The sequence below is a fragment of the Tachyglossus aculeatus genome, chromosome 8, assembly GCF_015852505.1.
Source record: "Tachyglossus aculeatus isolate mTacAcu1 chromosome 8, mTacAcu1.pri, whole genome shotgun sequence".
Classification (NCBI taxonomy): domain Eukaryota; kingdom Metazoa; phylum Chordata; class Mammalia; order Monotremata; family Tachyglossidae; genus Tachyglossus; species Tachyglossus aculeatus.
Window position 1 is genome coordinate 14,873,021 of NC_052073.1, and position 27,797 is coordinate 14,900,817.

At 43.7% G+C, this 27,797-nt stretch overlaps 1 protein-coding gene across 4 annotated transcripts; it reads right to left on the bottom strand.

Annotated features, from left to right (window-relative positions):
• Nucleotides 1-275: 275 nt before the first annotated feature.
• On the bottom strand, nucleotides 276-27,710 carry ZBP1 (Z-DNA binding protein 1). Of its 4 annotated transcripts, none has more exons than XM_038750390.1 (8): nucleotides 27,395-27,710; nucleotides 24,288-24,530; nucleotides 17,316-17,558; nucleotides 16,451-16,528; nucleotides 14,544-14,708; nucleotides 13,914-14,141; nucleotides 8,275-8,444; nucleotides 276-364 (listed from the first exon to the last, which is right to left on the bottom strand). In XM_038750390.1, exons 1-8 carry the CDS (start codon nucleotides 27,420-27,422, stop codon nucleotides 338-340), a joined length of 1,182 nt encoding a protein of 393 aa, XP_038606318.1. In that variant the 5' UTR covers nucleotides 27,423-27,710; the 3' UTR covers nucleotides 276-337. The 4 variants fall into 4 exon arrangements, with proteins under 4 accessions (XP_038606318.1, XP_038606317.1, XP_038606315.1 ...); XM_038750387.1 differs by lacking the exon at nucleotides 276-364 and adding an exon at nucleotides 11,394-11,616 and having other exon boundaries at nucleotides 8,308-8,444; XM_038750386.1 differs by lacking the exon at nucleotides 276-364 and adding an exon at nucleotides 11,394-11,616 and having other exon boundaries at nucleotides 8,308-8,444; nucleotides 13,905-14,141.
• Nucleotides 27,711-27,797: the final 87 nt, after the last annotated feature.

The window sequence follows — 27,797 nt, forward strand, 5'->3', positions numbered from 1 at the left end:
ATTCCACAGTGCTGTCTGAGGGTTTCCTTACCTCCGGAGAGAGCAGTGGTGTTCTCCCAATGTCCCCTTTCCGTCCTTCCCCTCCCAACACCAGGGACGGGGGACCAGGGGGCTGTCAATCATGTGCTTCACTGTATTAGGAACATTCAATTCTGGAACTCCTGGGTTTCAGGAGTTCCATCAACCTCAGCCACCCTACCCTGCCCCACCCGGCCAGGACTTACCCTTGAGGCTTTTGATTCACCCAAGTCTTGCTGGGATCTGCCTCACCCTCCCTGTTAGCCACTTTTCCTCCATCACTCATCTGGATTCCTCACTGGCTTCGGTTTCCTTGGTTTCATAAAGTGCTGAGCTTGTTGTTTCCCTTGGAGTTGAGATGAAAAACGATCAATGAGGCACCTTTGATTGGAGCAACTTCTGCGGCTTTCAGCTGGGGCCAGATGTTGCCTAATTACCTCTTCATGGGGAGCTTTTCAAAGGCCAAGACATTCCCTCTGAGTGAGAAATCATGTCAGCTTCTTGCCCGCCTCCCAGGATGGAATGGGACAGAGTGCGTTTCCACACTTGAGTGGTACTTTCTCCTCCAGGAGGCTACCTAATGCCCCGAGCCTGATCTTTCTGTTCTTGGGCCAGCACAGTCTTGGCCAGCTCTAATGAGGCCTGAAGGGCACATCACAACCTGCCTTTTCCGACCGGAAATCTTTCTCCTCAGGTTGGCTTCGGGCAATAACCTCATTGCCTGACATGACACTTTTTGGAGGAGATGCTAGAGTAATGGGTAGGATTCATGAGGGATTTAGAACTGAAAGAAAGCATGAGTGCCTTAAAAGGCACCCAACAACTAAGTCGGGGCTTTGGGTTATTTATTGAGGCAGGGTTTCTCTTCTGGGGAATTAGAAGGGAACTGATTGTCCTCAATTCTTTGAAAGGCTACCATTCTACCTGGCAATCGACCTCAGCCAGAATCAACTGAGCAACTAATGGTATTGACTGAACATTTGCTTAGTACGGTGGGCGGAGCACCGTACTAAGTGCTTGGCCGAGTCACTACAGTTGGTAGACACAATCCCTGCCTGAAAGGAGCTTCCAGTCTAGTGCGGGGGACATGCAATAAATTAAACTATAAATAGGGGAGGCAACAGAGTATAAAGGTATATACAGAAGCAATCTGGGAATGGGGATGGGGTGCTCTGCACATGGTGAGTGCTCAATAAATATCACCGATTGAATATCTAAGGGCTTGGGTGATGCAGATGGGAGTAGAGGATGGGGAGGAGAGAGCTTAGTCAAGGAAGGCTTCCTGGGGGAAATGACTTTAGTAGGGCTTTGAACTGGCTGCCCCAATCCAACAGGGGTTCCCTTTTGCCCACTTCCTGCCTCCTCTCTTAGATTTGGTCAAGGGCAGCACTGGAGCTCCTGCCATTATAATCCCAGAAACATATGACAATAGAGATGGGCTAGACAAGGTGCAGTGTGGACCTGGTAATGGCTGGAGGAGAAAAGGTCATGTTCTGCTTCCACATATGAGAAATAGAAACAAGGGCTAAATGAGAAGAGAAAGGATCAAAAAGCTAGTAGTACCACAAGGAAATGATTATTGGAATGGAAACAGAGGATGGATCAGTCAAAAAAAAACCAGGATTCTTGTTTGGAGGCCAAACTGGGGAGAGAAACTAGAATATATGGAAAGAATAGCAAAGCCATGGAACTTATGAAGTTGGAGGAAAAAAAAAAATATCCCTCCAAACTGAAAACTCCTTATGGGCAGGAAACGTGTCAATCAGCTCTTTATGTTGTACTCTCCCAAGCACTTAGTATAATGCTCTGCACAAATTAAGAGCTCAATAAATACAATTGATTAATTAAAGAGATGGAAGAGGTAGAGTTGTTGAGCGAAGAACACAGGGATGGAGGAGAGAAAGGGAAGATTGGTTAAAGTCCAGAAAGATGAAATGGGAGAGACAGGGTTAATGGGTGGGAGAGGGGTTAGGTAGACGTTTCTGAATCTTAAAATCTTCCACCTATTTGTATTTTGGTCTAATGGATGAAGTCCCACACAATGTCTCAGCTCACTATGAATTATGGAACTATTTCCCCCCTCAATAGGAGAACTGACAGGAGCCTTATACTATTCTCAACTCCTAGACTATTCAGCTCATTTTAGAAGTTTGGCATTAACTTGACATTAGATTTTGCAGACAGAAAACTTCAAAATCTTCAAAAGATTTTGATTTAATTCATGGACCAGAGTTTAGGAATGCTTGGAGTCAAGGGAGGTAGCACGGTCCTGTGGAAAGAGGCCAGGCCCTGAAAGTTGGGAGACCTGGTTCTAGTCCCTGTTCTGCCTTTGGACTGTCTTTGACCTTGGAGAAATCATTCATATTCTCTGTACCTGTTTCCTCATCTGTAAAATAGCCATAATATACCTGTCCTCTTTCCCTCTTTAATCGTCATCCCTGTGTGGACCAGAGATTGTGTTCAATCTGATTATCTTGCATCTACCTCAGCACTTAGCACAGTGTCCTGTCCCACATAAAGCACATGATAAATACAGTAATTGCAAACATTGCACTGGTCCTCCGAGCATCCTTTCATGCTACAATCGGAGACAGAATGTTGGACCACATGGGCCACTGTTCCCTCTGGCGTTGATACATTTTCATAACCGAAAATCATTAATTTTCTTAGCCCAAACAAACATGCACAAAGCATCACATCTTTTGCAAAGGGATGTTATGACTTGTTCATCTTAATTCTACTATCTCCTTGTGGGCTTGCAGTTGATGTTTGTCTTAGCAAAGAAACAGAAATAGCTGAGACAGAATCTGGAGCTTGAAGCTGTGTTTTGAAAAGGACTGAGAAGCAACTTGGTTTCAGGTTCCTCTTCTACTTAAGTTACTGGTAATAATTTGAATAATCAAATGTTCTGTCCCATAGGCAAATCCCCTCTCCTACCCCAATCCCGCCCCTACCATGGTTAAGAACCATAATAATAATGGCAATTACTAAACACTTGCTATATTCCAAGCATTAGACTAAATTCAGGGATAGATGCAAGATTATCAGATCGGACACAGTCCTCATCCTACTTGGGACTCATGGCCTAAGAGGGAGAGAGAACAGATATTTTACAGGTGAGGAAATTGAGGCACAGAAAAGTAAAATGACTTGCCAAAGATCACTTGGCATTCAAAAACTCAGGTCACCTGCCTTGTGGTCCCATGATTTTTCCACTTTGTACTGCTGCCTGACAAGATTTTGAAATGCTAATTGTAGGACTCAGGACTTCAGGATTCTGTGCTTTTTGACTATGAAACGTGGATCAAAATGGCAGGAAGGCACCGCCTTACAGAATGATCTATGGAAAACAGATCTTGTTAGTTTCATTGGTTCCTAACTGAACTGGACTTCCCTCAGTTTCCTGAGATAGCACTCTCCATCCAGGCAAGAGAGGGTGACAGCCATTTTAAATGAGGTGAATACACTCCTGTGCTCCCGGCAATGGCCTAAGTTCAAAATTAGGATCCCAAGCAAGTCGAAAGAAGCAGGAAGGAATGCCCCTATGCTTAATGGTTTTGATAACTGCTTTAGCTCCTCTCTTCTCACTTGTCTCCTACCCCTTCCCACCTCCCCGCTAAGCACGCCATCCCACTGGACTCTAAATACCAGCTCCAGGGAGGGGAGGTATGCCCAAAGTCAGAGAAGGGAAGTGGTAAAGTTGGTTTTCCTCCTCTCTCCTCCACCCTCCCTATCCCTCCATCACCATGCCTTTCTGGGATATTTACATCCATGACGATGTTTCTGAAAACACCTGGCTTGAATCTAAGCTTCTGAACAATGCAAATGTTCTCTGCTTTGATCCTTATTTGATTCAGTGTTTGTGTGCAGCTGCCCTAATGAACTTCTATCCTGCATTCCTTTAAAAAAAACAACTTCTTTTTCATGCAAGGAATCATGCTGAAGTAGGTACTATTGAATCAATCGTACTTATCAAGTATTTACTGTGTATGGAACACTGTATTAAACATTTGGGAGAGTACAATATAATAGAGTTGGTAGACATGTTCCCTGCCCACAAGGAGCTTAAGGTCCAGAGAGGGGTTTGGCATGCAAGGTTTTGGGTGGGAGTGGGGCAGGAGTTCTACTGTTTGGTTTTTTAAAAATCAATTTTCATTATTTTACTATTCAAAAGATGGGTCTAACACCCCCTAAGTCAAACTCCATCCCCACACCTCCTCTCCTGCAGCATTTGTTCTTATGTTGTTTCAGTGTTCTGATTGATTTATCTTTCCTTATGTGTCTGTCACCAGTTCCCTCTCCCCCAATTTATACTTAAACACAGTTCCTGTCCCTCAGGGGATTCACCATTTAATTCCACCTGTGAACTATTTCCCAGTGCTTAGGACAGTACATAGCACACACGCTTAAAAAATACTATTACTGTTACTTCATTGAGCCACTGAAAGCAATACCCAAAATCCAGAACGTTTCTGCAGCTTGCTGACATTTCCCAGAGCAAGGTGAACCCTGCTTTAAAAGAGGTAACTGAGAAACAAATACTGCATCAGGCCCATTCAGCATGTCCTGTGGCCCTGCCCTCAGCACAGCTCTAGTGCAGACCGGGAGGCTTCAATACAGCAGCTATTCCTGGTCTTTATATGCAGGACCAATGACCATGAAAAGCTTCCTATTTCTCAGTGTCTAAAACCCCCAAGTTCAATAATTCCAGAAGACGTTAATGGCCTGTTCCCTTCTAGTCACTAGGGAGGGCTGGAACTGCTCAAATCCAGCTCTGACTCAGGCCTACTTTCCCAGGGAAATCAGTGTCTCTGATCCCTGGAAGCTCTGCCCACCAGGATCCTGGCATATTGAAAATTTTGCCCAACCTGCTAGACATAGATAGCCCACCCTTATCCAAAGTCCACACCCCAGATAGTCTCTGACCTCCCTGCCTATTCAACTGCCACTCTTCCCGAATGAGACACAGATTTGTCTTCGAAAGCCCTTTCTGAATTTCAGGAATCTGGTTAGAAACCACGGGGCAGCCCAAAGCCCTTTTATGCACTTCAACCCTCCAGACTGTCAGAATCTGCGTCTGGTCATTCAGGTAATCAATTGATCGTATTTATTAAGCGCTTACTGTGTGCAGAGCACCACACGAAGTGCTTAGGAGAATACAACCCAACAATATAACAGATACATTTCCTACCCACAGTGAGCTTACAATCATCTTTTGCTCACTCCAGAAAGTGGGCTCCCAGTTGACATGGACTTATCTCCCATTTCCTGGTTCTCTATGCCCCCACTCCCTGATGAAAATGGAGATGGACACATTGCAAAGCTGCATGAGATCACAGTTGAAATCTGTCAGAGGCACAATGGACGAGGCTGACGGGCAGCTGTTGAGCACAATATTACAGACATGGAGGAAAGGATACTTGGTTGGTACTTGGAGCTGCTGGATTGAAGCTGGCTAATTTTTTCAGAATGTTAACCTTCACCTCTAAGCTTTCATTAAATGTCAGAAATGTTTCACCAGTGTGTTTTTGACAAATTAATTATAGAGAGAGAAAATCTCACTTAAAATGAATATTCAATTTCACTGCAAATGTTGACTTTGGAGAATGCATGCCAATTTCTAGACCCACATGTTTCCCTCATTAGCTTTGCTCACCACCTCCACCACCACCACCACCTCCATCCCCATGGAAACTTGGAGACAAGCAAGTCGCTTTCAGGCCATTTTCAGACGACGATAAATGAGGACGACCCACAAAAGGCAGAATCTTTTCTGAGCCCCCCCATTCAAAAAGGCTACATACTGGTTGATTGATTTGAACAATTATGGAGCCATAAACTCCCCTGGGAATGAATTAGACACAATGGGAGACTTCACATACACTCTTTCACCCCACTAGGCTGCCATTTCAAAAAGTGGAGGAGCAATACAGAGCTTGTCTAAGTCGGAAATTCAAGGCCTGGTCTGGGCCCTGCTGGCCTAACCCCCTCAGGGCTCCCTGCCTGTGCCGATCAGGCCTGAAACCAGCCAGGCCTGAGTCTCCACAGGAGTGGGAATTGCTCAAAACTCATTCTCAGTGGTGCTGCTGGGTAGATGTAGTTGTCCAGTAGCCCAGTGGACAATTGCAGTGAACAGTAGTGCCCTGTGGTGTGGTTTTATTTTAATGGCATTTATTAAGCACTTACTATGTGCAAAGCACTGTTCTAAGTGCTGGAAACACCACCCACATCTTCCTCTCCTCTCAAACTGCTATCACCTCACTCCAAGTTCTTGCTGTGTTGCAGCTAGCTTCCTTGCTGGTGTCTCACATGCCCTCTCTCCTCAAAACCCTCCAATGGCTTCCCTCTTCCCTCCACATTGAGCAAAGACTTCTCACGATCAACTTCACTTTACATATTAGCCCTCTTCACTGGCTTCTCCTCAACTCACTCCTTGTTCCTCCCAAGCCAGCGTTCTAAATGTACGCCACTCTAGACTTTCCTGCCTTCATTCCGTCACTCAAGCTGTTCCTTCCCCTTGTTCAAAGTCCTCTTAAATCCTACTTCCTCTTGGGAAGCAGCATGGCCTAGGGGAAAGACCACAGGCCTGGGAGTCAGAAGGACTTTGGTTCTAATCCTGGCTTGGCCACTTGTCACCTGTGTGACCTTAGGCAAATCACTTTACTTCTCTGTGCTTCAGTTACCTCATCTGAAAAATGGGGATTAATACTGGAGCCCCATGTGGGACATGGACTGCGTCCAACCTGTTTAGCTTGTAGCTACCCAATACTTAGTACAGTGCCTGGCACATAATAAATGCTTAACTAATACCATTTAAAAAAAACAACAACATGCATGGGCTTGGGAGTCAGAGGACCTGGGTTCTAATCCTAGCTCCACCACATCTGCTGTGTGACCTTGGGCAAGTCACATAACACCTCTGTGCCTCAGTTCTCTCATCTGCAAAATGGTGATTCAATACCTGTTCTCCCTCCTATTTAGACTGTGAGCCCCCTGTAGGACTTGATTATCTTGTATTTACCCCAGCACTTAATGCTTGGCACATAGTAAATGCTTAATAAATACTACAATTAATTAAGCCTTTCCCAATTAACTCTCAGCTTTCTGTCATATCAACCACCTCTGGTATTTGTGTATACAGTTATACTTTTCCTCAGTCCTTGTGCATAGATGTCCACACCCACTTTCTTTCTTCCTCCTATTCATAAATTATTTTAGTGTCTGACTCCCCTGCTAGGGTGTAAGCTCCTTGAGGCTGAGAGGGCACTGTCTATCAGTTCTATTGTATTTTCCCCAGTGTTCAATGCAGTGTTCTGCAATGAAATTGAAATAATATAATAATAGTTGTAGCAGTAGTTGAAGTAATCATCGAAATAGGAGCAGTGGTAGAGAAGCAGCGTGACTCAGTAGAAGGAGCACAGGCTTGGGAGTCGGAGGTCATGGGTTCTAATCCTGACTCCGCCACTTGTCAGCTATGTGACTTTGGGCAAGTCACTTAACTTCCCTGTGCCTGTTACCTCATGTGTAAAATGTGGATTAAGACTGTGAGCCGCACGTGGGACAACCTGACCACCTTGTATCCCCCCAGCTCTTAGAACAGTGCTTAGCACATAGTAAACACTTAACAAATACCATCATTTATTTATTTTTCATTTTACCAAATTTTAACCCCCAAATCGTGTCCTAGTGTAATCCAGAAAACTAGAAAAGAATGCTGAATTCAATTCACTCTGTTGTTGTCATGAGATGTAAACCCTTCAGGGAGTGGGGGGGTGACCTGTCTTTTAGTGATACTGTATGTTCCCAACAATCAAGTATAGGGCATCATCGGAAATGGGGGATTAGAAAATGCTGCGGCTAAAGATGATGGTCAAGTGGAAGGAAGGCTGGGGGATAAAGTATGGAATGATTTTCTCAATTTTTTGCTGCTGATAATTTGGGGAACAAAGTGAGAAACACTCTCATATCCTTCAACCCTTTCTCTAAGGCTGCCCACCCATCATTCAAAAAATTCCCCATTGAAAGATGCATTTGACACAGATTTGGTTTGAATATAGTTGCCTTTCACAGAGGGTCAAAAAAGGCACTTCGGGTCAAAAAAGGCAGTTTTCTCCAGGCTTCATACTATTGCCACCTCCTGCTTCAATCAATCAATGGTATTTATTGAGTACTTACTGTGTGCAGAGCACCATACTAAGCCCTTGGGAGAGTTCACTACAATAGAATAGATACAATCCCTGCCCACAAGGCTCTTACAGACCAGACTTCAGCATCAGTGCCACCGGCTTCTTTTTCGTCACCCCAAAGGCAGTTTTCACTTCCGACAGATGCAGACTGTATCCAAGAATGATCGGCGGGCAATTCTGGCTGGAAATTTGGAGTGCTGGCCTCATGGAGAGGACTCTGGTGCTGCCTCGGAATCAAAGCTAGGGAAATGAGGAATGAAGTGGAAGGTGAGGCAGGATGTGTTCTGTTCATGTGACCTGATCATCAATGGCATTTATGGGGATGTACTGTTTGTGCAGTGCACTTTACTAAGTGCTTGGAAGAGTACAATACGATGGGGTTGACAGACAAGATTCCTGCCCCCGAGGAGCTTACAATCCAGAAGGAAATCAAATCCAATCTTACAAACAATGGGGGAGACAGACATTAAAATAAATTACAGGTAGGGTATGTACATAAGTTGCGTTCATTAGGTAAACTGAAGTCCCTTTGGCTGCCAGCATTTCATGTCATTTCCTCCCAGCCATATGTTTTAACGCAGGCAAGTGAAAACAATCCCATCAAAGCACTTGGGCAATTTCAGAAGATGTTGCACTTCACTGATATTTTAAAATAAAATACTGACTCCTCCTTGGCACAGGCTCCCAGCTCCCAAGAGAAGAGCCTAGAAGGGCTATTCTCACTACAGCTGAGTGCTGATTATCAGAGAGAGTTGCCCGCTTTGCAAATTAACTATGGCAGACTTTGAAGCTCTCACTAGCCGTGAGCCTGTCTTCCTTCTGATCTTGTGCCGGGCTGCAGAGGTTTTCTCTGGAGGCCCTGGTGACCCAAGATGGCATTCCTTCTGAGGCAGACAAGTCCTGGGGCTGCCTCCCCCTCCTGCCTAGGCAGAGCACAACTCTCCTCCAGGGTTTTATATCTATTTCCCCACTGTCCCTGCCCTGTAACTGACTGGCTCACTGCCAAGAAGCTTCCGTGAAAAGTAGCATTACTTGAATACAAGTCGGCTTTCTCGTGGAAGGTCGGTGATGTTGAGTCAGATTCTTCCAGGGCCCTGGTAATAAATTCATCCCCTTTGGGAGTTCAATTAGCAGACCCTTAACTTCTTAGTAATTCAGTAATGATAATAATATTACTAATGGTAATTGGGACACTTTAAGTAATTAATTCTGTGCCAAGCACTGGGATGGGTACAAGATAAACAGGCTGGACACAGTCCCAGTTCCACATGAGGCACACAATCTAGGTGGGACGGAGAACAGGTATTTAATCCCCATTTTACCAATGAGGAAACTGAGGCACAGAGACACAAAGTGACTTGCCCAAGGTCACAGAGCAGGCAAGTAGCAGACCTGGGATGACTCAGATACTCTGACTCCTATGGCTGGGCCCTCTGTGCTGTTTCCATTAAACCTGCTTCTCTAATTTCTTCAGCACCCTCCAATGGGAGTCTACCCCGGCTGGTCTAAAGGTGTCTAACTCACTCCTGCAGAAGCTTAAGCAACAGGAAGCAGCAAGGCCTTGTGGATAGAACATGGACTTTGGAGTCAGAAGCTGGGTTCTAATCCTGGCTCCACCACTTGTCTATTTTGTGACCTTGGGGCTTGTCACTTAACTTCTGTGTCTCAGTTACTTCCTCTGTAAAAATGGGGATTAAGACTCTGCATCCCATGTGGGACATGGACTGTGTCCAACCTGATCCGTTTGAAACTACCCTAGTGCTGAGTAAAGTGTCTGGCACATAGTTAATGCTAGACTGTAAGCCTATGGCTGAATTGTACTTTCCAAGTGCTTAGTACAGTGCTCGGCACACAGTAAGTGCTCAATAAGTTTGATTGAATGAATGAATGCTGAATAAATACCATTAAAAAAAACCCACCTCAGCCACTGGCATTTTTCCGCCCAACGTGCTCCTTCCCCATCCCGACCATGGCTGGCCGAGGAAAGCCTACTTTACTCAGTGATCAAACCCTGGGAGGGATGTGACTGTTTAGAATAGGGTGGCCCTGACCAGTGATGAAGGGCTCAAGGGCTCCAGCTCTCCTATCCAGTAGAGCCATACTGAAGCTTTTCCCATAATCCCTGTTATTGCATTGTTTGCTACTGTTTCTTGTGATTTTATTTTTCCTGCATTTTGCCCTGTTTTGCCCAGAGTGTCTGATTCTTCTCCCTTATGGATTGTGAGCCAGGACTGTATGTCGATGATTATTATTCTTGTACCTTTCCCCTGTCTTCAGTAGGCAGTGCTGTTCACAAAATCAAGCTCTCAACAAATGCATCGAATGAAATAAACATCAATGGGGGAGGCTGGTTAATTTTGGTCTTTCATAAGAGAGTCTTTTTTAGACTGTGAGCTCCTTGAGGGCAGGGAGCATGTCTAGCTTTGATTGTACTCTCACAAATGCTTAAAAAGTGTTTCGGTTACCTAAGAGCTGTGCTATATTGAGTGAAAATTGTTTTACACTGTCAGTCAGCTGTATTTATTGAGCACTTACTATGTGCAAGCACAGCACTAAGCCTTTGGGAAAGTACACTATAACAATATAACAGACACATTCCCTGCCCACAGTGAGTTTGCAGTCTAGAAGGGGAAACAGACATTAATATAAATAAATAAAATTACAGATATGTACATAAGTGCTGCAGGGATGGGAGTGGGGGCTGAATAAAGGGAGCAAGTCAAGGTGATGTGGGAGAAGAGGAAAGGAGGGGTTAGTCAGGGAGGGCATCTCGGAGATATGCTTTCGGTATGGGCTTCCTTGAAGGAGGGGAGAGCAATCCAGGCCAGAGGCAGGATGTGGACGAGATGTTGGCAGTGAGATAGATGATATCTGGCTACAGTGAGAAGGTTGGCATTGGAAGGGTGAGGTGTGAGGGCTGGGTTTAGGAAAGTAGTGAGGTGAGGTAGGAGGGGGCAAGGTGATTGAGTGAGTGCTTTCAGTGAGCTTCTAAAACTCGCTAAAGAGTCACCAACCCAAAAAGAAGTGATGGGGCCTGCTCTGGTTTTCTGAGCCCTGGGCATTATCCATCCCCTCATACTTGATGGCTCATAGATACATGCCCTCTAGAACAAGAAGTTTGTTTGGGTAACAAACACCCTCCTAGAATCCCCTCTACCTATGGAATTCAACTCTATATCCTCATTTCACCTGAGCTTGTCGAAGGGGCAGTTCCAGCCTTCACTGGCCAAGCCCTTTTCACCAATTTTCAGGTCCATTTTGTTCCCAGAGCCAACGGCGACATTCTTCAGCTGTGACTTCTGAATGTGGATGTTTTGAACTGGGGTTTCTACTCCAGGAAGACCCCACAGGGTTGTATAGATGACATCTATGGAGGCATTTGAGCCCTTGGCAGAGACTGCGGCGCCTTCGCCTACAGCAATGAAACAGCAGGAGATTTCAAAGGAAAAGGGAAAGAGAGAAACCTTTGTAGAACAAAGGATTTAAGAAATTTTTCTGAGGAAAAATTGCTCCCTGGAAAGTAATGATAGTAGTAAAAGCAATAATAGGGAATAGTAATGGGAAGCAGACTGGTCTAGTAGGGAGAAAAAAAAAACTTGGCCCTGGGAGTCAGAGGAATTGGGTTCTAATTCTAGCTCTGCCATTTTCCTGCTGTGGGACCTTGGGCAACTCACTTAACTTCTCTGGGACCGAATTTCCTCAGCTGTAAAATGGGGATTCAATAATTGTTCTCCCTTCTACTTTAAATGTGAGCCCCATGTGGTACAGGGACAGTGTCTGACCTGATTAACTGATTCTGGTAGATACCCCAGTGCTTGACACATAGGAAGCACTTAACAAATACCATGATAGTAATAATAATAACAGTAGTAGTAGTAATGTAGTAATAGTATTGATAGCATTTACTGAACACACAAGAAATGCAATATGTTGTGCCAACAGCTTGGGAAGTACAACAGAAACACAAGACGTATATGCTTACACTGTAATGTAAACTTACAGAATGATAGAGAGAGACAGAAATATCAAAGGTAATGTAATTAGAATAAATCAATTGGATGTTCAACTGAATATGGTAGATACAGAGTGCTGAGTTTGGGCATAAATAAATAAAAGCATAAGTGCAAGAGCTGGGCAAAGGTTTAATGTTATTTGGGGTACTGACAGTTACCTGGGGAAGGCTTGATTTTGTGTTAGTTTTGCTTTTTAATAGTATTTGTTAAGTGCTTACTATGTGCCAGGCACTGTTCCAAGAGCTGGGTAGATACAAGCTAATCAGGTTAGGCACAGTCTCTGTCCCATATGGGGCTCACAGTCTTAATCCCCATTTTACAGATGAGGTAACTGAGGCACAGAGAAATGAAGTGATTTGCCCAAGGTCACAAAGCAGACAAGTGACAGAGCTGGGATTAGAACCCAGGCCCTTCTGGCTCCCAGGTCCGAACTCTATCCACTAGGCCACGCTGGTTCCCCATGTTGCTTGTTGAGGAGGTGGGATTTAGGAGGGCTTTGAAGTGGGGGGGCGGGTGGAGAGGCTGGGAGCTGACAAATCCCTTTCTACAAGCGTTGGGAGAAATACCGAAGATTTTGACTAGAAAGGATGAACCAGGCCAACTCTCCTGGAAATGGCATCCGATGGGCTCTGGGATGGGTAGTCTCACCCCCACAGTTGGTGCTGCCACTAAGGCAGGTGTAGCAGAATTAGGGAGTGAGTGGAAATGGAAAGAGCGAAAAAAGAAGGCCTTTCCTGAATAATTCCTCATCTTCCTACCTTAATTCCCTTACAGTGCCACTTCAACACTTCCACCTCACTTAAACACTTTGTATTCACAACCACCTGGTGCATTTATATAAATATCTTCATACTCTACTGCTTCTTCCTACCTGTAATTTAACATGTGTCTTCCCCTGCTAGATTGTAAACTCTCTGAGGGCTGAGATAGTGTCTACTAATTCTATTGCACTCTCCCAAGCGTTTAGTACAGTGCTCTGCACAGAGTAAGTATGCAATAGCTACTACTGATTGATTTAAAAAAAAAACACCAAAAAAAGAGAATGGAAGGGGTCTTCTTGGCCAGAAGGAAGAATGGGTGTCTACTAATTCTATTGCACTCTCCCAAGCCTTTAGTACAGTGCTCTGCACAGAGTAAGTATGCAATAGCTACTACTGATTGATTAAAAAAAAAAAAAAACCAAAAAAAGAAAATGGAAGGGGTCTTCTTGGCCAGAAGGAAGAATGGGTGTCTACTAATTTTATTGCACCCTCCCAAGCCTTTAGTACAGTGCTCTGCACAGAGTAAGTATGCAATAGCTACTACTGATTGATTAAAAAAAAAAAAAACCAAAAAAAGAAAATGGAAGGGGTCTTCTTGGCCAGAAGGAAGAATGGGGCCTGGGGGATTGAGAGTGAGAGGAAAGGAGCATAAACTGCGGGGAAGTGGGAGGGGAGGAAATTAGGTATAAACAGGAGGGAATCTAGGAAATGGAGTGACAGGTTCTGTTGAGGCCCGGGACCTGCCCTTGCTCTAGTTGCAAGCTTGTTGTGGGCTGGGAACACTTCTATCAACTATTGTATGTTGTAATTTCCCAAGCAGTTAGTATAGTGCTCTGAACACAGTACATGTTCAATAAACACCATTGAATAATTCCCTGACCCTGGAGGAGGAAGGAATAAGCAAAGAGAATCACACTGTACTTTACCAGACTCACTCATTTCTGGCACTCTTTGTCTTCCCATGTCTTCAGTGAAGCTGGCAAATGCACCGTGGCTCCTAATATCCATTTGGTTCTCATTTCCAATCTGCACATTTTGGAGCTCTGCTTCTAAGATTGTGATGTTCTGGGCCAACAATGCACTGGAAATCCCCAGCCCTCCAGGTGGGCATGATGTCTGGGAGTCAGACTGTACTGTAGGCAAAGTAAATCCAGAATCAGAACCTAATGGGGAAGAAAAGGAAAAAGATAACCTATCAAGTTAGTTTCTCCCAACCACTAAAATCCCCCCAGCTGATAAGACATTACGGCAAGTCCAGATTAAGTTGGTAGTGGTCCTAGGAACAACTGTCTTCCACTCCGCTTGCTTACCGAGGCCTCTGAAGATGGTGAAGGAGCAGGAATCAGGAGGAAAAATAGGAAAGAAGTTTTCACATCCATGCTGGATTGTGTTACACAGGGGGGAGAACAAAAAAGGATTGTGGCAAAGTCACCTTTCCTTACTTGGGTTTCAGAGAGGATAGACTTTTTTCTCAAGGAAAAAATAAAAGGAAAAATGAACAAAGAATAACTCAGTGGGAAGACAACTAAATCCACGTGCAGGGTTTTGGGGTTTGAAGTACCTACCCTTGCCACCATCAGGAAGCTGATTCATTGAGTTGACACTTCCAATTTGAGTAACTTTGGAATCACCAATAGAAACCGTGTTCTTCTCTCCACCTTGGTAGATAACATTTGTTGGACTGTTCTGAATAATAACAGCAGGAATCAGATCGCATTTTCCAGGTTGACCTGTGGCAAAATAACATCCCATGGGACCAGATACTATGTCCATCTTTGCTGACCGATCTGGAGTTGAACACAGGAAGCTGAGGCTCTTGGATGGATCCATTTTAGCTACCTGTTACACACCCTGATATCAATCAATCAATTGTATTTATTCAGCGCTATGTGCAGAGCACTGAACTAAGCACTTGGGAGAGCCCAATAAAACAGAATTAGCAGATATGTTCCCTGCCCACAATGACCTTACGGTCTAAACGGTCATCATGTTACACTCTGCATGCACATGACATTCTATGTGATATTGGGCAGAGTTCTGGAATAGTCTTTATGTGGGAGACATTGGAAACTCTGAACCTAGAGTGCTTCTCCAAGAGGACAGGGATAATTTAATAATAGTAATAATTACAGTATTTAAGTGCTTACTGTGTGCCAGGCATTGGTCTACGCATTGGGGTGGATACAAGCAAATCATGTTGGGCACAGTCCCTGTCCTACATGGGCTCACAATCATAATCCCCATTTTACCGATGAGGTAACTGAGGCATAGAGATGTTAAGTGACTTGCCCAAGGTCATATAGCAGACACGTGGCAGAGGCAGAATTAGAACCCAGATCCTTCTGATTACCAGGCCCATGCTTTATTCATTAGGCCATGCTGCTTATCAGTTATTTCTGATCTGAAGAACAGTGCTTGGCACATTGTAAGCACTTAACAAATACCAAAATTATTTTTATTATAGCCACTGGCCAAGTCTCCTCCTAACTCTTGGAATAAAATGAACATAAGGAATTTAACCCTTTCTCCCACTAATGATTTACCATGAGACAGAGCTCATAACCAGCAGTGTGACATATGAGATGACAGTTTGAATCAAAGCGTAAACCTGGCATAGCCTAGTTCAAAGCTCACCCTGCTCCCTAGAACCTTCCTTCTAAATGGTATTTAAGTGCTTACTATGTGACAGGCACTTTACTAAGCACTGGAGTAGATACAAGATAGGTTGGATGGCAGGCTTTAAACCATATGTCTACAGGAAAAAAGATCATTTTAGGCAAAAGGCCCCAATGGTTTTGAGGGATGAAAAGCAAAAAGAAAATTAGAAGAGTTGAGTTAAATCCAGGTGGACTGCCCTCATATGAATGGTATTGATTGAGTGCTTTCTGTGTGCACAGCACTGTACTAAGCACTTGGGAAAGTACAGTACAATGGAGTTGGTGGACCCAACCCTGCCCACAAGGAGCTTACATTTTAGAGTTCTCTAATAACTTAGATCAAGCAAAAACATGTTCTGATATAGCTACGTGAATTCCACTTGACCGTAAGCTCCTTGGGGACAGAGATGATGTCTACTAGTTCTACTGTACTCTCTCAAGCACTTAGTATATGCTTTGCACACAGTAGGCCCTCAAATATCACTGACTGATTAATCCATTCATATGAGGGCAGTCCACCTGGATTTAACTCAACTCCTCTTAATTTTCTTTTTGCTTCTAAAGAAATTCTCCTGTTGGTTCATTAAAAAGCTTCAAATAAAATGACCTTGAGACTCACACTGAAACATTTAAAAGATCCTAGTAATTGGTCATTTTCCCAACTATAGGCTCAAGACAGATAACATGGAATGCATACTAATGACGGGTGATCTTGGCTGCCAAAATGTGTCACTGGAGATTATTTTTAGCATTGTAGCTTTGGGAAACTAGCCAGGATGCATTCATGTACTTAAAATACAACCCAAAGCTCTTACAAATTTCAGGAAGCCGACTGATGTCAATCGCAGAAACAAGAGGTATTTCCTTCTGCAGTACCTGGACTGTAGCATCAGCTGGAAAAGAGCAAAACAATTTGAGAAGAAAGCAGTGCCTCAAGTAAAGTTGGAGCATCTGGAGAGTGGGGGCCTTATGCATGGATTTGGGGGAAAGAGATGCTCATCTTCTAGTAAAACTACTAATATTATTTATTGAGCTCCACTTGGTGCGGGGCACTGTAGTAGCCACTTTGGAGTACAGAAAAAGGATGTGATGTGTTTCCTGCTCCCAAGGAGTTTACACTCTAATGGAAAAGACAAATACCAAAATATTTCCCACTAGAGTGGTCAAAATAGTGTACACATGCACTCGAGTTTGACCACACACTGTGTATACACTTCGTGATTTTTTTAGTTCAACTGCTTAAGATTCTTAGTTTCAGGAAATCCAGATTACTTTTGCTGCTTTAAAATGCTGTGCCTGCCTGAGCCAAAATAATGGAGATATTTATTAAGTACTATTTGCAAAGCACCGTGCTGAACACCGTGGTGGGGTAGATACCAGGTGATCAGATTGGATCCCAAAGAAGCTCAGAGTCTGGGAGGAAAGATAGATATTTTAACCCCATTTCAAATCTTTTCCCTGTTTTTAAGTTACTCCCTTGTGAAAGCTTGAGGAACTCTTAAATATCACCCAAGTCTGATTGATTGATTGATTGACTGAGGTCCTGTTGCATGCACTGAAGCTAAAGCTTCCTAGTGGAAGACTGTGTTGGCATAAGAAGCCGCTGAGAGGGGATAAAAACTTAAGTTTTTATCAAAGCTTGTAACATTGCCGAGCCAGTGACCAAATCTTGCTAGTTACCGTTTCTTTGCAGTGATGCATTGGAGTGATCTTCATCTAAAGAACCTTCCCTGCTCAGACTCCAGCACCCGCTTTCCAAGAGGGTGACCTTTCCTCTATTCTTTAACGCATGCAGCACCCTGTTGACATCTGCTCTCGACACCCGATAGTCCTGGCCGACAGAGCATTCCTCAGCGATCTTATAGGCCTTCTTTGAGGACGTGGAGCTTTGTAAAACCTGCAGGACTTTCTCTTCCAGGGCCACTGGTCAGGGGACAGAGGAGAGATTGGAAAACGGTTAGAAGAGCCCCCTGCTTTCCAAGGAGGCTGCTGCCCTCATTCAGTGGGAGAAAGGGCAGAGAATGGCAGGAAGGCAAGGCTCTTTCTGGAATGCAGGCAGGAGGCAGGATTAGGGAATGGCTGGGGGCCTGGGAGGGATGACTACCACTTTTCAAAAGAAAAGAGGTCCCTCCTGAGTGGTAAAAGTTCAAAGTCAGCCGGGCCAGAGGGGCCCATACAAGACTTGGCAAATGTCTTACTCATCATCGACTTCCTCGCTTCTCTGCCTGTAGACGAGCAGGAACAGCCACTCTCTGCTGTTTTGCCTTATTGTGATTGGAGAGGTTTGGATATCTGAATGTGCATCATTGATGCTGCTGCTCTATAGACTTTATAGCATCGGTAGCCTAGACTAGACCATTCATTCATTCATTCAATCATATTTATTGAGCGCTTACTGTGTGTGAAGCACTGTACTAAGCACTTGGAAAGTACAGTCTAGACTGTGAGTCTGTTGTCGGGTAGGGATTGTCTCTGTTAATGAATTGTACTTTCATTAATAATAGTACAGTGCTCTGCACATGGTAAGCACTCAATAAATACGATTGATTGAATGAATGAATACAATCCAAGTGGGAGCCTATGCAAGGCATTTGTATTGAACTATATTTAAAGTTATATTTACCCCTTCAGAACATACCTCATGGATGTGTTCCATTTTTAAATTCAATTGGCCATAATAGTTTGTTCTCTTTTTATTCAACACTGAGTATTCACATGAAGGCTGGGTGAGCATGTAGAATGATCATTTTATGAAGAGTAAATGTATGAGTTTAGCTAACATATATAGTAATACCCTAACAGGAATACCTTGACACTCTTAATATTCTACTTTCATGAAAACAATTAAAAGAATGCTAAATGATGTTTAATTTCCCATAAGAAATGATGGAAAATGCAATAGTGCATTCTCAAGATCTGAATACTTGTTTAAAATAATATCAATATGTTTTTAAGTGATAAAAAACAAAATATAGTTACACAATCAGATCGCAATGTAAATATACTCAGTTCTCCCATTACCATGTATTTTCACTTCATATTTTGGCTAGAACACTATTAGAGAATTAAAGATAGTCATCTGACTAGTGAGCCTGCCTGGATACAGAGCAGTGGGGTGTCAGAAGAAATGTTCTGTGCAAATGTGTGTATGTGGGCACAGGGTATTGGTCCTGTATTTTTACAACGCAAGTTTTCCTTTTTTTTTTTTAAGAACGCAACCCCCACATTTTAGGACGACTGGGAGTACATACAAATAATAGAATATAATGAACTGGATTTTTTTAACGTTTTCATATGTAAATATTTAATTTTTCAAAGTTTTATCTTTTCACATTCTATTCAGCAAAAAGGCACTTTGTGCCAACACACTAGAGATCTATCATTAGCATTAGACAGAGAACAAGTTGTGATGGACTTTAATCTCTCCAAGAAGGCATACTTCAAACATGATAGGGAAGGAGAAGAGACAGAGAGTGAGCCATTAAAGTCAAGGTAAACTTGGCACTGACTGCACAATTAGAATGTTACCACAAAGGGAGAAAATGCTATGAGAAATACTGGTATTAAAATTCAATTGCACTGTTGCATAAAAGCAGTAAGAGTGTTATACAGATGATTGCTGTACCCTCGTAGGAGTATGTCTAATACACAGTCATGCCCTAAGAGGACTCCGTGTTCTTTATCTGGATGATATATACAGTGTTTTCATCCTCTCCCCCAGCTCCTTTCTCCCATCGTGTTCAGTCATGTGGGGGCACCCAAACCCATGCACACTCCCACACACACACACATATAGACATTCATTCATTCTTTCATTCAGTTGTATTTGAGTCCTTACTTTGCAGAGGACTGTACTAAGCACTTGGGAAAGTACAATGCAGCAATAAAGATAATCCCTGCCCACAACAAACTCACAGTCTAGAGGTGGGGGGAGACAGATATCAATACAAGCAGACATCAAAATAAATAAATAAAATTACAGATATATACGTAAGTGCTGTGGGGTGGGGGGGGAGAGCAAAAGGAGCGAGTCAGGGAGATGTGGAGTCAGGAGTGGTCATTTAGACGTTCTCACCCCTGTGACCACATGCTTTGCTATCAGGTGATTGGGGCAGGGCGTAAGAGGAAGGGATGACCATTTTCGGCTTTCCCTTCACTCTGGTCATGGAACTGGTATCCTGTGAGGGTATGCAATGGAGGTGTGAGACAGAGGTGTGATTAGTACAGAGGCACTTGACTGGATTATGGATGTGCCTGGATAACCCAATCTGACCTACTTCCACCTGGTTTACAATGAAAGTTGCCACCTCTGCCTTCAGATTTAGCTGCTAATTTGGCTTTTCTAGGGACTCCCTTTATTTCCCTGCCTATGCAGTCTATGCATACTCTAAGGGGTGGGGGGGAGGAAAAGAGAGAGAGAGAGAGAGAGAGAGAGAGAGAGAGAGAGAAAAGAAAAAGAAAGATTTTTAAACAAACCAATGCAACTAAAGGAAGGGAAACAAAAAAATTAGATTTTGCATCAATTTTTTCAAACCAGAAAGGATGAAAGGGGCTTATGGAGAGAGCAGAGGGTTTCCATAGTGCTAGGATGTAGCTGAAGCTGACATAGAGGAGAAAAACTCTTTGAACAGGAGATCAGTTGGCACCGCTTCAATCAAGCCACTTTGTTTCCACTGAAATACTGCAGTTGGGAAGTGACATTAGCAGCAGATTGATGTTATGGAGGAAGCAGGAATTTGAAGCAGTCAAGCTTGGTTGCAGTGTCACTTAAAAAATGCAGAATTTTTTTTCCTGATGATATTTAATGGGAACTCCAATCATCCATTAGCTTTGGCATTAAGCAGGCCAGGCACATTCTATTCCATAGCATTTAAACAGTCTTGTTTCCCAAGGACCATGTTAAAAGCAGGTTACTACAACCTCCTCAGAAACCTTAATGATTCTCCTTTTTCTTAAAGTTGACAGTTCAGGAATTGGGGTTGACTCCAGAAGGGTCTTGATCCCAACAACAACAACAACATAATAATAATTGTATTTAAGTGCTTACTATGTGCCAGGCACTGTGCTAAGTACTGGGGCAGATATAAGCAAGTCGGGTTGGACACAGTCCCTGTCCCACCTGGGGCTCACAGTCCCAATCCCCCTTTTACAAATGAGGTAACTGAGGTACAGAGTAGTGAAGTGACTTGTTCAAGGTCACAGAGAAGGCAAGTGGTGGTCAGCATTGAAACCCAGGTCCTTCTGACTCCCATGCCCATGCTCTATCCACTAGGAAATTCTCCTTCTCTATAAACTATCAAGAGCCCACAATACCCAGAGGTGGTACAATTGCTCTAAGTTGATCCCCATGTTGGTTAGAGAGTAGCCCTCTGGCCTGTCCAACTGAATGCTCTAAAGCTCTCAGCTGACAATAGACTGGTAAAACTAAGCCTGGAGGGATCTGGTTCCGAGGCTTGTCTTTGAAAAGAAAACGCTCCCCTGACAAAAGCAGCCTAAAGTCCTTCAAAAGCATCGGACACGGATATCTCTCTGTTACGGGCTTAGGGTAGGTCATCAGGAGTTGGAGGGAGCCTCTAGGTTTTATGTGTACCATAGAAGCTGGCAGCTGGATCAGAAGTTACGGCACTTCGATAGAGCAAGTAGGCTCAGGACTCTGATCTGGGATTACAATCTGGCAGGTCCCGGGCATCTGGTTCAAGGGGAAGGATACAGGGAGTAAAAAGCCAGAAGGATGCTTGCAGAGTTAGGTGGTCTGATATCTAGTCTGGGGGATAAAATGATTGGGCATCCCCTAAATAAGGATGAGCTAAGGATGGCATTAGACTTCCCAGGGATTAAATGGAGCAGGATGGAATCAACTAGTTGGTTAGAGGAGGGAAAGGTGGAAATGGTGTGGGCTGAGGTGGGGAGGAGGGGGATCCTGAACCTGTTTTTGGCCACAGTAGTCACTAGGCTAAGATGAGCAGACTTTAGGGACTGGGATGGGACTGCAAAGACGAGACTGAAAGACGGAGAGCCACAGATTTATAAAGACAGAAAAAAGGAAAGGAAGACTAGTAAAGGAAAGACAGAGGGAGAGAGGAAAGGAGGAGAGGCAGCGAAAGGAGGGGACAAAGAAGGGGACAGGCTAGTAAAGAGAGGGAGAGTGTGGAGAATAAAGGGGAGAAAAATGGGGAGAGTGGCAAAAGAGGGAGTGGAGAACAAAGAGGATGGGGGAGAAGAGTGACACATATACATTCACATGTTAAAGACACATTAGGACTGGTGACTCCTGCCCCTGCTGCTGCATCATTACCCAAGGGGCCCAGGCAGTGGTGTTAACCCTGGTGGTGGTCCCAGATCTTCTACATAGCTTGTGCTGGGTGAGAGCACCAAGGAATGCTCACCTGCCTCCACCCAGATACTGGAGACAGAAGTTAAGCTGGCCCCATCTGTCAGCCTGGAACTCATGGATTGAGGAGTCACTCTGGAACCCAGGTTAATGGGGTCTGGGGTTCAGATGTCCACAGCTACATATTCTTCCTCTCCCCATGTCCCCCATGGACAACACCCCTGTTTGAGCTGTTTTTCTTTTGGTTTGGGAAGTGGGGGGGAGGGGGGTGAAAGGGTTCTAAAATTCCTAAAACAGGCAGCAGGATAAATTCAGAACTATGACAACTGCCTTGCTAAGATTCAGCATTTCCTAATGGATGCAGCATGAGCTTGGGAGGCAGAAGGACCTGAGTTCTAATCTCTGCTCAGCCAGTTGCTTTCTGTGTGATCTTGGACAAGTTGCTTAACTTCTCTGTGCCTCAGTTTCCTCATCTGTAAAATAGGGATTAAATCCTACTCCATCCTAGCTAGACCGTGAGGCCCAGGAGGGACAGGACTGTGTCCAAACTGATAACCTTGTATCTACCCCAGTACTTAGACTAGTGCTTTGAACATAGGAAGTGCTTAACAAATATAATAAAAATAATGATGTCTAGTCCCTTTAGCTCGCCTACGAATCAATGCCTTACCGTGGCAGGAGAGTTTGCATATGCCAATGAAGCTTAGAGCATGTCATTGAGAGATACTCTCTCATCAGGGTTACCCATAATGGAGAGGTCTAAGCCAAAGAATCAGACAAACCTGATTCACCTGTGCCGGGCAGCAGCTGCACAAAAAACAGTTAAAGGCAGATGATCAGGTGATCAAAGTGTTGATCAAAGACAACAGAAGAGACTTAAGTCTACACTGTGCAGAAGAAGGCAACGGTAAACAGCTTCTGTATTTTTTACCAAGAAAACTCTATGGAAAAAGAAGCCTAGAGTCGCTGTGAATTGGAAATGACTCGATGGCATCTAAGAAGTTCCCTTAGGCTACACAGCCCTGGCCCAACTGGAGTTGAGACTGAGAATGCCCAGTGAGCTACAGTATAATAAATGTGCTATTTTAAATGCTTCCTATGAGCGAAGGCACTGTGCTAAGTGCTGGGATAGAGATATAATCAATTTAGAACCAGTACCTGACCCATAAGGGCAGTATAAGAGGTGGGAGAACAGTTAACTGAAAACAGCAGCTAAATAGCGCTACCCAAATCCAGATTGACCCCATTCCTGGGCCTGAAAACCATTTGCCAAGAAGTAAAAAGCCCAATCTCTGGCTTTCAAAGGGGTATTTTCTGGGACTCGGGAAATGCCAGTTTCCTTGACCGATTCTCAGTGGGTAGGTATATAGTGATACTGGAAAATCAATTAGCAAGAGTCATTTGCTTCTTCATACATTTGTGAGAGAGAAACATTAGTTCAGAGACATTAATTTCTGGACAAATGTTTACAATTAAAATGTCATTTTGATTCTGCTCGAGCCCTCCAATGCCATATCGCTTCACTCTTGACTCTGAGATTAAGTCACAGTTCATCATAATGGCTTTGGCCTCTATTTGTTTTTTTCACTTGGTTTTGAAATAGGGCATCTGACTCAAAAAAGGAAAAACACATGAAAACACTTGGCTTTACCTGATTTCATCTGGAAGCTGACAAACACTTGGGTTCAAAAATGTCACCCAGTTAGGGTCAGTGAGTGACCTCAAATATCTTCATAATCAATTAAAGAGCTCTCTGCCCACAGACAGTACAAAGAGCTGATCCATACATGGGGCCGGGAGGCCAAGGGAGTAGGAAGAAAGCAGATTGATGGTGCTACTTTGCAACTGTCCAGTCAGTTATGAGAATATTTTGGGGGTGGGTTTATTGAGGAAAAGGGGCAGGAAGGTTAGCAAGCTTGCCTTGGCCCTTTAATAGGAAGAAAGACATTTAAAAAATTTATTTATGTAGATTATTGAGTGTGACTCCAGAATAATACATTTAACCTCTTTAAACCTCAGTTTTCCCACCTGTAAAATGGGGAAAATATTGGACACTTTCCTGGGAAGTTAACAGGATAAATAAGATTTTTTTTTTCCCAAGGGGCTACTGAAGTTCACAGTTTGTTCTTTGTGGGGAGGAAGCTGTGAAAAAAACGGAATCTTGGCACAGAGGAACAAAAATTGCTAAAACATAGTGATGAGTAGGAAGAGGGAAGATGAAGATTAAGAATCAAAGCCCAGAGAATTTATTTTGGAAGGGAGAAAGAGTTAGTCCTGAGCTTGTAGCATTGCAGAGTCAGTGACCAAAGCTTGCTGGTTACCGTTCCTTTGAAGTGATGTGTCAGGGAAGACTTTGTCTGTAATGTCTTCCTTGCTCAGGCACCAGTACCCACTCTCCAAGAGGGTGACTTTTCCTCTATTCTTTAACGCATGCAGCACCCTGTTGACGTCTGCTCTCGGCACCCGGCAGTCCTGGCCGACGGAGCATTCCTCAGCAATCTTGTAGGCCTTCTTTGAGGACGTGGAGCTTTGTAAAACCTGCAGGACTTTCTGTTCCAGGGACACTGGTCAGGAGACAAAGGAGAGATTGGCAAACGGTTAGAAGAGCCCCCTGCTTTCCAACGAGGCTTCTGCCTTCTGCCCTCGTTCAGTGGGAGAAGGAAGGGCAGAAGGTGGCATGGAGGCAAGGCCCTTTTGGGGATTCAGGATTAGGGGAACGGCTGGGGGCCTGGGATGGATGAGTGCCACTTTTCAGAAGAAAGGAGGTCCCTCCCAAGTGGTACAAGTTCAAAGTCATCCAGGCCAGAGAGCTACCCATCCAGGACCTGGAGAGAATCTTATTCCTCTTCGACTTCCTCACTTCTCTGCCTGTAAGCCAGCAGAACCAGCCCCTCTCTGCTACCTTGCTCTATTGTGATCGGAGAGGTCTGGATATCTGAATTTGCATCACTGAGTCAAAAGACTAGACTCAACCATCTAAGTGAGAGTCTGTGAGAGGTCAGAGAAAAAATAATCATTTAAGGGTTAGGGTGTTTTATTTTTTCTATCCAATGTTCAAATCAGGTTTGTTTTAAAATGTCATGAAATTTGATTTTTCTCTCAGCTCTGTCATCGTCCCGATAGCCAAAGACAGCTCAGATTGAGGAGGTCCAGGGAAGCAGACGGGTCTTTGCCGGGACAGCTCACAGATGGGAAACACCTTTACAGTTAGAGATTTGTATCTTAGCACAATATACCCAGTGGGCCTTGTCCACCTTGAAATGTTAATAGAGGCTGAATTGGGCACATTATGCTCAGTGAAATTGTCTGTGATCAGGGCAGAGACACTTTGACAGCCTTAAGGCAGGCAGCGAACACAGAGGGCAGAAAGAGACATAACTGTAAACTGCAACCTCCTCATGGGCAGGGATCGCATCTACCCGCTGTTATACTGTACTTTCCTGGGCGCTTAGTAAAGTGTTCTTCATGGGCATTTAGTACAGTGCAATTGATAACAATCAATGGAATTTATTGAGTGCTGACTGTGTACAGAGCACTGTACTAAGCGCTGGAGAAAATACAGCAGAGTTTGTACACACGTTACCTGCCCACAACAAGTCTACAGTCTTGAGGAGCTTATGACATAAAATTTTGCTAAGCATTTACGATATGCAAAGGACTGAGGTAGATACAAGATAATCAGATCAGGCAGAATCATCTCTGTCCTACACAGGGCTCACAGTCCAAGGAGGGAGCTCTGATCATTTTAACCCCATCTTACAAATGAAGAAACTAAGGTAAAGAGAGGTTAAATGACTTGTCCAAGGTCACTTAGCAGGCCAGTGGCAGAGCTAAGTCTAGAAACCAGGCCTCCTGAGTCCCTTCTCATGTTCTTTTTACTAGGCAACACTGGAACAAAACAGTAGACAAGGTAATGGGGCAAAAGAGGGAGAAAACAAATTTGATTACAATGATCAAATAAGAAAGCACTGTTTACAGTGCCAATTGGCACACTCTGCTCCTCTAATATCAACTTACTCTCTGTACCTTGATCTCATTTATCCACCACCAACCTCTTGCCCCTATCCTCCCTTGGGCCTGGAACTCTTTCCCCGTTCATGTCTGACAGTCCACTATGCTCCCCACCTTCAAAACCCTCCTAAAATCACATCTTCTCCAAAAGGCCTAACCAGACTAAGCTCTTTGTTTTCCCTTTCAGCCCTCCTCTCCGCATTGACTGTGCTCTCGGCTGTGTACCCCTTAAGCACTTTGATACTCACCCCAGGCCCACAGCACTTATGTACAAATCCTTACACTCTAATATTTCCCATATCTGTAATTTTAATGTTTTTCTCCCCGCTAGACTGTAAGTTCCTGTGAGGGCAGGGATCGTATCTACCAACTCTATTGTATTGCACTTTCCTTAGAGCTTAGTACAGTGCTCTACACACAGTAACACTCACTACAAACCATTGACTGATTAATTGATGAATAAGACAATAAATTGCAAAAATATGTCATTGGAGGTATCAGCTACATAGATGTCTGGCATTTGGAGAAAATATACTATTGCTGCAATGGTTATAAGCTCGTTCTCCTGACTAAGCTTGTTATAGGTGGGGAACGAGTCTGCTAATTCTGTTGTATTCATTGTACTCTCCCAAGCACTTAGTATGTAATGTAGTCTGCATGTAGTAAGTGCTCAATAAATACAATTGATTGATAAAAGCATTTCACATTTACAAAAGGAATACAAGAACTAAAAAGAAGCAGCTTGTCCATTTAATTTAAAATGACAGCAGTCTACCTGAGGAATTTGAGGAAGTGTCCAGGAAAGAAGTTAGAGAAGCAGTGTGGCTCATTGGAAAGAGCACGGGCTTTGGAGTCAAAGGTCTTGGGTTCAAATCCCAACTCCGCCAACTGTCAGCTGCGTGACTTTGGGCAAGTCACTTAACTTCTAGCGAGAAGCAGCATGGCTCAGTGGAAAGAAAATGGGCTTTGGAGTCAGAGGTCATGGGTTCAAATCCTGGCTCTGCCAATTGTCAACTGTGTGACTTTGGGCTAGTCACTTAACTTCTCTGTGCCTCAGTTCCCTCATCTGTAAAATGGGGATTAAGACTGTGAGCCCCCCGTGGGACAACCTGATCACCTTGTAGCCTCCCCAGCACTTAGAACAGTGCTTTGCACATAGTAAGCACTTAATAAATGCCATTATTATTATTATTATAAATACCACCATTATCATCATCATCATTAGAGGAAGGTTTACAAAGATGTAAAGGAAAGTAGGATAAAAACAGAGGCAGAAACAGTTCAGAATTGAGTATAAAGTATTTGGGAGATTACAACCTCCACCAAAAGTCAAGAATAAGTGAGAGAAGAAAAAACTAATCATTTGCAAAGTTCAGTATATTAGTCCTTGGGAAATTATTTTCCCTTTACTCCTTACCTTCTTTACTTGGGTTAGCACCAGCCATTCAGCTAAATCTTGAAGGAGATTGAGAAGAAATTTCTTGAGAAATGCTGTAGTCCCAGAAGATGAGTTTAGGTATGTTTTCATTGGAGGTTACAATGAACAGAGAACAAAGCAAGTGCTGAGGTTGAAATCTGGGGGCTTGCCATTTGGATGTTTAGAGAGTGGAGAAAGGATCTAATTTTAGATTAATTTTCCTGGGTGCCAATTGTTCTTGCTCCACTGAAGCCTCCAAGAAACTGTCTTCAAAGAAACACTTCCTGAGTGGCATTCACTTAATTCAGTGAGTCAGCACTAATCGTCTACTAACAACGAAAGGACAGACGTTGAGGAATAGAAACTGAAACTTAACTTTCTTGAAAAAAAAATACAGAAAACC

Bases quoted from the DNA above. Each gene is read 5' to 3' on its own strand.
- ZBP1 (XM_038750386.1), bottom strand. From the start codon at position 27,422: ATGGCTGGTGCTAACCCAAGTAAAGAAG. The intron at 14,709-16,450 runs GTAAGAGCTTTG...ATTTTGCCACAG, and splicing joins CAGTCGGCTTCCTGAAATTT to GTCAACCTGGAAAATGCGAT. The intron at 11,617-13,904 runs GTAAAGTACAGT...TCATTGCTGTAG, and splicing joins GCCAGAAATGAGTGAGTCTG to GCGAAGGCGCCGCAGTCTCT.